The sequence below is a fragment of the Zophobas morio genome, unplaced genomic scaffold (genome assembly GCF_036711695.1).
Source record: "Zophobas morio isolate AGI-343-1 ecotype UQ-CSIRO unplaced genomic scaffold, CSIRO_AGI_Zmor_V1 ptg000002l, whole genome shotgun sequence".
NCBI classification, from domain to species: domain Eukaryota; kingdom Metazoa; phylum Arthropoda; class Insecta; order Coleoptera; family Tenebrionidae; genus Zophobas; species Zophobas morio.
The window spans coordinates 4,828,126-4,840,369 of record NW_026972107.1 but is presented as its reverse complement, the minus strand read 5'-3'; the positions used below and the strand labels follow the sequence as shown (position 1 = coordinate 4,840,369).

General features: G+C 39.1%; 1 protein-coding gene across 2 annotated transcripts; it reads left to right on the top strand.

Annotated features, from left to right (window-relative positions):
* The first annotated feature begins 7,276 nt into the window (after positions 1–7,276).
* LOC135125243 (uncharacterized) lies at positions 7,277–10,009 on the top strand. 2 transcript variants are annotated; one of them, XM_064050692.1, is made up of 4 exons: positions 7,277–7,377; positions 7,429–7,514; positions 7,617–8,436; positions 8,526–10,009. In XM_064050692.1, exons 1-4 carry the CDS (start codon positions 7,375–7,377, stop codon positions 8,625–8,627), a joined length of 1,011 nt encoding a protein of 336 aa, XP_063906762.1. In that variant the 5' UTR covers positions 7,277–7,374; the 3' UTR covers positions 8,628–10,009. The 2 variants fall into 2 exon arrangements, with proteins under 2 accessions (XP_063906762.1, XP_063906755.1); XM_064050685.1 differs by having other exon boundaries at positions 7,429–8,436.
* The last annotated feature ends 2,235 nt before the right edge of the window (positions 10,010–12,244 follow it).

Sequence of the window (12,244 nt, the reverse complement as noted above, 5' to 3'; positions counted from 1 at the left end):
AACGATCTGATAAATTCACAGGTGACTTCCGCTTCGCTACGCCCGAACCAATTTTTAGCGATACCGAAAAGCGATGGCGCGAATTACAATAATTTACCAGAGGTGGATGGGTTCCTTGGAACGTTCGAACGGAAAACAAACATAACGTTTTCGATATGTCAATAAATTCATTTTTCTTTGGCCAATTTATTTTGGATAAACTATTGCTGATGTTGAGCTTCAAAGGGAATTAAATGCACCTATGACTGCTCCCTTTGTCCGTTCAAACACACTTTGGTTATCTGTCAGATACACTCGGTGTTTATATTTCCCTTGACCTATGAAACGCTCTAGCAAACGAGTTATTGATTTTTAAATCAAACTCAAAATTAGTACTTGTGTAATATTTATTTTAGATTTGAATCAATAACCCACACGCAGAGTTGTGGCTAGTGAAGATTCAAATCCGGTTTGAAAAAAAAAGTGTCGTTTTTTACTTCAGTTGCATTTTGTCCTTGAAGGCAAGAATTGAAATGAATGTTTGTAACTCATCGAAGGTAAGTAAGAACTGTTAGAAAAGAGCAGACGTCCTAAGAAAACAGAAAAGTTTATTTTTCTTGTTTTTGTGTGGTTTTTCCACAGTCAGGCAAAATGTTCCTTTGATCTCTTATGCCAACTTCATACGAGTTTTTGTTCAACTAAGCATCGAGTGTATCGACCACTACACGAAATTCAGTGGCACTGTTTTTGTCGTTGTCGAGGTTCGAAGCTTAAAAGAATATCTAAATTGGAAAAAAGTACCACTCTGACAAAAAACTAAGTCTCTCAGTGTGTTAATAATAAAGCATTAAGTCGCCCACCAAACTAAGATAAAGAAAATAATTGGTTATATTGTTTCTTTTGATGACGTCATAACGTCACGTAGTAACAGATATAAGTAAGTTAATAATGAAAACTGACTCTTTTAGTGCCATCCTTGCGGTTTTGCGATTTTATGTTTTACTTTATTGCCAATCTGCGATATTTTTGTTGCTGCTTTCTTTCTGATTTCTGTAATAAAAGGCGAACAATTACTTCTTAAACAATAAAAGACTGGGAACGGAAAATCATTTTAAAATGTGTTACGATAATAATTTTATATCTACGTTTTATGTCTGAAAAAATATTCCAGAATATTCCACACGTGTCGCGTGGGTGAAACAAAATCCGAACATGATTCCTCCGAATTCGTGAAACAATTGAAACATTAATATTATCGATTTTGTGTTTCCGTTTGTTTGTATTGTTTAAACTTTCCTTATAAAAAATTACTTCACGCAGGTTGGGCAGATTTTGTTAGGTAAACCTGCTGGAAATGTAATTTATTTTTACTCAGGTTTACTAAATTGAATACATATAATGATTCTATATAATTAAATCACGGGAATCTGAGATTGTTTCAAATTACTTCAAAAACAAGACACATTAAAAGATTCGAGATTATTTTAAATTGTGTACTTCAAAAACAAGACACGCGATCCCCGAGGCTCTCTCAAACTACTCCAAAACCCAGACACAAGGAGTCACTGAGACTCGTTCAAACTACTTCAAAAATAAATCACAAGGAGTCCACAAGATTCTTTCAAACAACTTCAAAAATAAACCACAAGGAGCCCCCGAGATCCTTTCAAACTACTTCAAGGGGTGATCGAGATTTTACATTAAATAATTCAAAAACAAAGCAAAATAAATCCCAGAGATTCTTTCAAACTACTTCAAAAACATTACCAAATGAGTGCCCGAGATTCTTTCAAACGACTTTGAAAACTAGAGACATGGAACCCCCGAGATTCTTTCAAAGTACTTCAAAAACTAGACACGAGGCGCCTCAGAAACAAAACAAAAGGGGTCACCGAGATTCTTTCAAACTACTTCAGAAATAAACCATAAGGAGTTCCAGAGATTCTTTCAGACTACTTCAAAAACTCGACACAAGGCGTCTCCGAGATTCTGTCAAACTACTTTAAAGGGTTCCCGAGATTCTACATAAAGTACTTCAAAAACAAATCAAAAGAAATCCCTGAGATTCTTTCAAACTACTTCGAAAACAAGAGAAAATGGACCCCCGAGATTCTTTCAAACTACTTCAAAAACTAGACACAAGGCGCCTCCGAGATTCTTTCAAACTACTTCAGAAACAAAACAAAAGGAGTCACCGAGATTCTTTCAAACAACTACTTCAGAAATAAACTATAAAGAGTCTCCAAGATTCTTTCAAACTACTTCAAAAATAAACCACAAGTAGTCCCCGAGATTCTTTCAGACTACTTCAAAAACTCGACACAATTCGTCTCCGAGATTCTTTCAAACTAGTTCAAGGGGTCCCCGAGATTCTACAAAAATTACTTCAAAAACAAAATAAAAGGAATCCCTGAGATTATTTCAAACTAATTCGAAAACTCGACACAAGGCGTTCCCGAGATTCTTTCAAACTACTTCAAAAATAAACTACAAGTAGTCCCCGAGATTCTTTCAAACTACTTCAGAAATAAACCACAAGGAGTCCCCGAGATTCTTTCAAACTACTTCAAAAATAAACCACAAGGAGTCCCCGAGATTCTTGCAAACTACTTCAAAAATAAACCCACAAGGCGTCCCCGAGATTCTTTCAAACTACTTCAAAAACAAATGAAAAGAAATCCCTGAGATTCTTTCAAACTACTTCGAAAACTAGATACAATGGACCCCCGAGATTCTTTCAAACTACTTCGAAAACCAGAGACAAGGGACCCTCGAGATTCTTTCAAACTACTTCGAAAACTAAAGAAAAGGGACCCCCGAGATTCTTTCAAAGTACTTCAAAAACTAGACACAAGGCGCCTCCGAGATTCTTTCAAACTACTTCAGAAACAAAACAAAAGGGGTCTCCAAGATTCTTTCAAACTACTTCAAAAATAAACCACAAGTAGTCCCCGAGATTCTTTCAGACTACTTCAAAAACTCGACACAATTCGTCTCCGAGATTCTTTCAAACTAGTTCAAGGGGTCCCCGAGATTCTACAAAAATTACTTCAAAAACAAAATAAAAGGAATCCCTGAGATTATTTCAAACTAATTCGAAAACTCGACACAAGGCGTTCCCGAGATTCTTTCAAACTACTTCAAAAATAAACTACAAGTAGTCCCCGAGATTCTTTCAAACCACTTCAAAAATAAACTACAAGGAGTCTTCGAGATTCTTTCAAACTACTTCAGAAATAAACCACAAGGAGTCCCCGAGATTCTTTCAAATTACTTAAAAAATAAACCCACAAGGCGTCCTCGAGATTCTAAATAAACTACTTCAAAAACAAAACAAAAGGAATCCCTGAGATTCTTTCAAACTAAATAGTTCGAAAACTATACACAAGGCGTCTTCGAGATTCTTTCAGACTACTTAATCAAAAATAAACCGCAAGGAGTTCCCGAGATTCTTTCAAACTACTTCAAAAACTGGACACAAGGCGTCTCCGAGATCTTTTCAAACCACTTCAAGGGGTCCCCGAGATTCTGTATAAATTATTTCAAAAACAAAACAAACTATTTCGAAAACTCGACACAAGGCGTTCCCGAGATTCTTTCAAACTACTTCAAAGGGTCCCCGAGATTTTACATAAGCTACTTCAAAAACAAATCAAAAGAAATCCCTGAGTTTTTTTCAAACCACTTCGAAAACTAAAGACAATGGACCCCCGAGATTCTTTCAAACTACTTCGAAAACCAGAGACAAGGGACCCCCGAGATTCTTTCAAAGTACTTCAAAAACTAGACACAAGGCGCCTCCGAGATTCTTTCAAACTACTTCAGAAACAAAACAAAAGAGGTCACCGAGATTCTTTCAAACTACTTCAAAAATAAACCCACAAGGCGTCCCCGAGATTCTAAATAAACTACTTCAAAAACAAAACAAAAGGAATCCTTGAGATTCTTTCAAACTAGTTCGAAAACTATACACAAGGCGTCTTCGATATTCTTTCAGACTACTTAATCAAAAATAAACCACAAGGAGGAGTTCTCGAAATTCTTTCAAACTACTTCAAAAACTCGACACAAAGCGTCTCCGAGATGCTTTCAAACTACTTCAAGGTGTCCCCGAGATTCTGCATAAATTATTTCAAAAACAAACCAAAGGAATCCCTGAGATTATTTCAAACTACTTTGAAAACTCGACACAAGGCGTTCCCGAGATTCTTTCAAACTACTTCAAAGGTTCTCCGAGATTCTACATAAACTACTTCAAAAACAACTCAAAAGAAATCCCTGAGATTCTTTCAAACTACTTCGAAAACTAGAGAAAAGAGACCCCCGAGATTCTTAACTACTTCGACAACTAGAGACAAGGGACCCCCGAGATTCTTTCAAAGTCCTTCAAAAACTAGACACAAAACAAAACAAAAGGGGTCACCGAGATTCTTTCAAACTACTTCAGAAATAAACCACAAAGAGTCCCCGAGATTCTTTCAAACTACTTCAAAAATAAACCACAAGAAGTCCCCGAGATTCTTTCAAACTACTTCAAGGGGTCCCCGAGATTCTACAAAAATTACTTCAAAAACAAAACAAAAGGAATCCCTGAGATTATTTCAAACTACTTCGAAAACTTGCCACAAGGCGTTCCCGAGATTCTTTCAAACTACTTCAAAAATAAACTACAAGGAGTCCTCGAGATTCTTTCAAGCTACTTCAGAAATAAACCACAAGGGCTCCCCGAGATTCTTTCAAACTACTTCAAAAATAAACCACAAGGAGTCCCCGAGATTCTTTCAAACTACTTCAAAAATAAACCCACAAGGTGTCCCCGAGATTCTACAAAAATTACTTCAAAAACAAAACAAAAGGAATCCCTGAGATTATTTCAAACTACTTCGAAAACTTGCCACAAGGTGTTCCCGAGATTCTTTCAAACTACTTCAAAAATAAACTACAAGGAGTCCTCGAGATTCTTTCAAGCTACTTCAGAAATAAACCACAAGGGCTCCCCGAGATTCTTTCAAACTACTTCAAAAATAAACCACAAGGAGTCCCCGAGATTCTTTCAAACTACTTCAAAAATAAACCCACAAGGTGTCCCCGAGATTCTACATAAACTACTTCAAAAACAAAACAAAAGGTACGCGTGGTCCCCGAGATTTGGTTAAACTACTTCAGAAACAAAACAAAAAGGACCCCCGAGATTCTCTAAAATTACTTCTACAACCAGATACCAGCGGTCCCCGAGATTTGGTCAGAACCAAAACAAAAGTGACCCCCGAGATTCTTTAAAACTACCCAAAAAGAAATGGTTCACAAGATTCTTTCAAACTACTTCAAAAACCATACACGAATCGCCGAGAGATTCTTTTAAAATTTTGAAAAAAAAATTGAAAATTTTAAAACAAATCTGTAAAAAATCTTGAAAATCTTCAAAGAAAAATCATCAGGAATTCAAGAAACGAATAACCTTCCAAAAGATTAAAAACTTGAAATCTCTTTAAAAAGTCTTGAAAAATCTCCAAGAAATTTAAAAATGAAGGATCTTGAAAAATTAAAGAAATCTTCAAAAAAATTAAAGAATCTTTAAAACCTTGAAAAAATCGTAAACAAAAGGGGAAATCTTTCAAACCAATTCTTTAAGACCCGGTTTACAGAAAGTCAATTAAATATTTTATTATCCAATTAAATTTTTAATACGACGTTAAAGTACCACGTGACCGACTCTACGCCAGTCGGAAGTCGCTAAACGCCTCGATACATGTGTGATTAACTTAATTCCAGAGAAAATACTGTATAAACTGGTTCTAAAAAAGGGACAGGGAAAAAATTATTAAAAAGTTCAAGAAAATGGAAAATCGTGAGAAAGAAACTTGAAAATTAAAAGGTTGTTTAAAAAAATTAAAAAAACATGAACAATCAAAAAAAAAAACTTGAACAATCAGCCATGAATTTTCCAGGGCCCCGATGCCCGAATCAAAATTTTACATACTTTTAAACGAAGTAAAATTTCGGCCTTTCAGACGCCGGTCTGGTTTTAAGAATGAGTGTCATCTAAGAAACCGGTTCATGAAAGAATAGTGAAGAGACAAAAGTGAGGGGGCTTTAAGAGCGATGACAATAGTGAACAAAGCAAGACGACATATCTCGACTAGAAACAAAGACTATTGGAATCACAACGACACGAATCGATGTCACAGATATAAGGGAATTTTCAAACAAAGCCAATTTAATTCATACTAAACATGTCGAGATTCTGGTTGCATTTTAGACTTATTTAATAATTTGACAGAACTAATTAATTTAATTATCAACCTCACGAAGATATTTAAATGCATACATATATTATTCTTTTACTTGAAATTAGGCTCTTAATTTGACCTAAGTTTTTTAGAATCGATACTAAAATAATATATTGAAAATATATAAATTTTTCGTTCTGGATGCCGTCCGTCGGATTACGTTTTATAGAGCTAGTAATAACGGAGTAATGTTTGCTTTAAAATGTCCTACCTTCTAAATAAAATAAAAATATTCTCCTTCATCCCGTCGGTCTAACACTAAATTTTGATATTTTTTCCAATCTGTTGTTATTTTTTCCACGCCATAACTACGCTCACAAACAATTTCACGTTTTGATTAAATTCCTCGCCATCCCACAATCGGTGTACGTTAATCTCATCCAGGCCACAATATATAATAATTCCCACACTAATTAAGCCTGATATTATTTAGAGCACGGCAGGTAATCAAGCCGTGTGTTTCGCATATCCACTATGTTTTTCCCCGAGGATATGGGTCAAGTGCGGCACCTATTTACGCCAAAGCTCCCGTATAATAATTCCGTACACATCTGCACAAATACCTCACGCATCGTAATTAAGCAAACAAATGGGCGCGAAATGATCACACATCTCCAAACAACGCATTCACCCATCAAACGAGCCATTAGCGCCCTCCCAATCCATCAAGTCTGCAAAAAATCACCACGTCCATGTCGTCTAATCCACCGCCGCATCGACCCACTTCTGCCCCCAAACATCGATTTTGGGCCCCAGAAGTTATGAATGGAATTGGTGTGTAGAGGTAAGATTTCGGCATAACATCCTCCGGAAGTTATATGGCCTAGAAGTTCGCGCATACATAGTAACTGGATCAATACGGCTCGGATACGGCCACCAATGGGGCGGCAGCTTGTTGAATATGCCGCCAATCGTGCCCCGTTGGCGCAATTCTGTGATGCCGTCCCCACCAGCCGCCAGTTCATTGATAACGTGTGGGTGCCTCCGGAGGGGAAGCGTTTCTTATAAATAGGGGTAAGGACCAGAGGGAGACGCATTTCGGCTACGGAGCCAGGTTGTTGTTGACTAAACCAAGAAGAGCTGAGTTTTACGACTAGAGTCAGAGATGGTGAGTGGAGTTGGCGGCGGGTTAGTCCGGGTTAAGAACAGTTGTTTTCAGATGGCTCTGCAGATGCTTTTAATTCTCGAGGTGATCGTAATCCTCTTTTCGCCATCCACGGCTTACCCGGTGTATGGAACCAAAAGGTACGGTCGATCATCAATTCAGCGGGTTTCTTCTTGGGCGCCATACCAAATGGTGCGCACCCAGAGATACCCCATAAACTACTATGAATTGTATCCTTACAGCCAGTATCCCGAAGACTACTACCCTCAGGAAACTTACCCAGTGTACTATCCTCCAGCCAGAACCTCCAAATACGAAGTATACCAAGCAGTCCTTCCTTACTATTACGGAGACCGATATTTAACCCGTCCTAACTATGGCTACTACGACAGCGATCCCGCTGTTGACCTCCAGGAAGAAATGATGCAAGAAGCGGAACGAGAAGAGCGTGAAGAGGCCCAGCCAATCGGGCACGAGCTCCTCTACGAGAACGAAGACCAAACCGAAGACAACCTCGACGACGTCAACGCGGCGTTCCTCCAGAACCTGATCATGTCGCAAATGTACAAAGAAGCGCTAGATAACCAGAAGGACTACTACGACGATTACTACCCCGAGGACTACTCCCGTTGGGACGACATCCCCAAGCAGAAATCACACTACAATCAGGAAGACGAAGATGTTCGCGAGCTCAAGCAGCTGGTCAAGTCTAAAAGTAAGCCAAAAATGGACGACATCCACTGGTTCCAACGCAGCAACTTCCGCAACCAGAAGGAGAAGCAAAGTAAGAATAGTCACGAGGAGAAGAGAGACAAAACTTTCGATAGGAAGGTTCTGGTAAAATTGACGACCACTCCGGCTCCCGTTTCGACTTCCTTGGCGCCGAAGCGGGACGCGAGGGGACAGAAGGAGGAAGTTTTGATGCGTCCGGCGACTCCCGTGAGGCACCCGTTCTCCAGTCCGGTTCTGGAGATGATGTCCAAGGACGAGGAGAGGAAGAGGGCGCCTTCGGTGTATGACACCATCAAGCACATGCTGGATATGGAGAAGAGCCTCGAGAATGTAAGTACGCTCATTCATTCCGCTTCATTCAATCTATATTTGGCGGCGTGCCAACATTGGGGTAGGATTGAATCGATCGCTTGTTCCAGAAATACGGGGTGGACGAGATTAGACCGCACATGAAGAAGAGGATCATCTCGAGCGAGGAGAGTCTGACGCGCCAGCTGTCCGTTCTAAAGAAAGCCCAGTAAGGGGATCGCCGGATCTGCTGCAACTAAGACTGAGAATTAGTATTAATTTTGTTGTTGACAATGTTGAGGTGATTTCTACGGGATGTAAAGCTTCAGTTCCACTGTCATTTCGCTTCTCGTATTCCTTCCATATGGCTCTTTGCTGCCTGGATGTATATACTAATACAATAATATCGGTGTCATTCTGTATTGCGTGTCAATTTCAATTACTCATTCCTCCGGGGTTTCGTTGACTTTTTATTTAACCGGTTCGGAAAGAGGTTTGCTTTGATTATTTCCCTGCTGTTAAATAAAAAGTTCCAGAGGAGACAATAATGGTTGTTTGTATGTTAAGGGTGTTAGATTCACGAAACTTGTTGTGGGCACAATAACTTTCGGTTCGTTTCGCAGCAAAGTAGGCAATCACAGTAGAGCTTTAACCATTGACAGGGTCCCGTTCAAAATTTTCGTTGTGGGCACACGTTTTCCGGCTTTTTTTTGATATAATAGGCGAGATGGATTACGAGGGCCTGCGGAGGCGCCTATTATAATTCTTCACATTGCAGACGCAATCTGTGATACAGAGAACAAGGACTGTGCTTATTACGGTAGTCTCATTGTCGCAAATTCGATGTCCCAATCTAGCTCAGTGTCGCCACACTCGATTTCGTTGTTGTTGCAGTGGCACGAATTTTCATCTATTTATCGATAGGAGAATACTGTATTCGTTGTTCTGTAAAGTGATCGTTGGGAATTTCTCGAGCTCTTCCATAAGGCGCTTCAGTCGATCAATGCTTGTTGTTCCTTACAGCGTTAGAGGCTTTCTATTTTTTTAATAGATATTCATAGAGAGGGTATATTTTTGCCGGATATTTTCCTACCGGCTTTTCGTTTTTTCTTCGCAGTTTCCCCGTCTGGTTCTGAGTCAATTCCGCGACATATCAGTTTCGAATTCCAGAGGGGCAGATGGTGAAAGGAACCAGAGGAAAATTACGAATCCCATTCAATCAAAAACTAGCTAGGCGTTGTTGCTTCTCGTCAGTATTGTTGACAAATTTTGTTAATCTTCTCTCATTTCGTGTATATCTGTAGGTTTCAGCTAACGATACAGGTGTCGATTTGTCAATGATATGGACTTGTTACGACACCTTGGAAGATATTTTTCGTATCTTTCAAGGTGCGAGCATGTGTTTTAGAGAAAATTAAATTGTACATATCCCTGCATATTTTGTACCAAATGTAAATACTATATTTTGATATATCGTAGAAGTAGCAGTAGTCAAAAATCATGTCATAAAAGACACTCTTATTCCGTCGAATAAGACCCACGCTAATCTGTGTATATATTAAAATTATACATTATTATAACCTATTGACTGATATAATAAATGTCTTCAAGAACATCGTTTCATTCCTTGAAAAAACCCAATCCTGAGCTGAATATTTCATCGCTTAATTATAGGGCGAAAGGTCATTCCTACATCTTCCCCGGTAGTTCATGACCTTGTTTACGAGATCCGGGCAACGGGTCCTGGATGAACTTTGACATTTTCCCAGCATAACGCCCAAAGGATGTGGTGCTGTACCGATTATTTCATCCAGAATAAACAGAAAAACTGCTCCGACAAGTAAATACAGCGCTTATTTTTAGTAAGGACTTTCGTAAACAATCATGACTCGCTTTCATTTCACTCAAGTAGACACAATTTCTAATAACAATAACTGAAATCGATGTGGCGCTATTCAAACCCCACATTATTACTCAACAATACGTGTCCTAATGGAACTAAAATCACGAACCGCTAAACAGACATTAATATTGAATACCAAGCTATATTTGTAACAGACATGACAAGACGGCGAAATGTCCAAAGCAGCCTCGTCTACAAAAAATTAATTATTAGTTATATTCAGTTTACGATTATCTGCACAAATCGATTAAAATCTAATCAAATATTCCTCTTCGTAAACTTTCCCGTATTACAAATTTAATCAGTTCCGATTAAACACCGCCGCTAATGAAGCCGGCAAAAGTTTCGCGTTACATTTAAAATTACACGAGCACCTAAAAATGCAAAGTAAAAGACCTATTCATGAAATAATAGCCTCCCACGCTGCCTTGTTATTTCGAAAAGTTTCAATTTCGAAAACATAAAAATGCGAAAATTATGGGGCTCGGGTAAGTCGGCACCTAACACCTCCCCCCGAGCCCGACTTCTCTCTCCAACTTCGTTGACCATAATCGATGTAACTTTCAAAGCTTATCCTTACCACACCAGTTTGTTCAGCGTCATACCAAACGTCCACGTTCCTATTTATGATCCGATTTAGATAAATCAGATTTATGCACACGATGCGGTTTTCTCTACTTTTACGACGAGATGAAAGCGCTTTTATGATTCGGCGGAGTCTTCGTGGGAGCTTTTACCCCTTTGCTCGACAAATTGATCATTTTTCACGTCGGCCCGCTTTGACTCGAGACTTTCCTTTGTATCGACAAATTAGATTAAGGAGTTTTCCACTGCTTCTGTATTTTTAGCATAGGAAAGCAATCCGTTGCAATTACTAGGTAGCGCGCACCTTAATTTATTTCCTGCTTAAGAGCAGGGAATACACTTTGGAGAAACCTAATTCTTGCAAAGCTGCTGCTGGAGAGGAGGATTTGGCCCGGAGTGGCGGCAGGCCCGGATTCAGATAACATTAGAGTCACGCGGATTTAGACCGTCCCTTTTTTCGTTCCCGCTCCGGCCCTGCCAAAAGCCCGATTATTGATTCATTATGATGAACGTGTTTGTATGGCAGTAGCACCGTTCCAGTTTCGAGCTGGGTTCGTTGCTCCTGGAGTGTCCTACTCCTCGTGCACCAACTTGCATCCTGTGACCCAATTTTCAAGGCTCTATCGACTGTATTTCCCCCAGAACAGGTGTTGAGCTTTCGGGATGGCAACAGCGAACGTGATTGGTGGCCCGATCAGCCGGGGGTCATTTCTGGTTGTTGAACCACGGTTATTTACGGCCCTAGGTGCGATTAAATGAGCGATTAGGCAACTTGGAGAATTGATTTTGTGTCTTGGGCTGTCTGACGGGGCCAGATTAAACTACCCTTTGGCTCTTCCACTTGTTTATGTTGACGCAGCGGGATTTATTCATGTTTGGATTTATTCCATATTCTCGAGGTTTCTCGCTTTGATGGAAACCAGTTGCTTTCAAAAAATGACCCTGGAGTTGAATATTGTTTTCGTGTTTATGGATTATGACGGTTTAAATTTATGGATCTTGTTTATGATTATCGCTATTCAAGTCGGGGTTTGGAAAGTTGCAGCGTCACGAGCGAGGGTTATTAATAATGCGACTTACTGATTGTGTTTTTATTGCAAATCACTCATATAATTCATATTTGCTGAACTATTATTATTTATTTACAAAGAGAGAAAAACAACTCGGAAACGAACGTCAGCGTTTTTTGTTCTTGGATGAATACTGGACGGACGAGGTGCAGATTGATTAAATTTGTAATTTGGGACGGCTTTGTTTTATTTTTCGAGGTATCAAAACGAATAATTGAATACTTTGTTGTTCTTGACTTGCTGACGCAGAAACGTTTATCTTCGCTGTTCGTAGCCGTGTAGAAATTGAAAC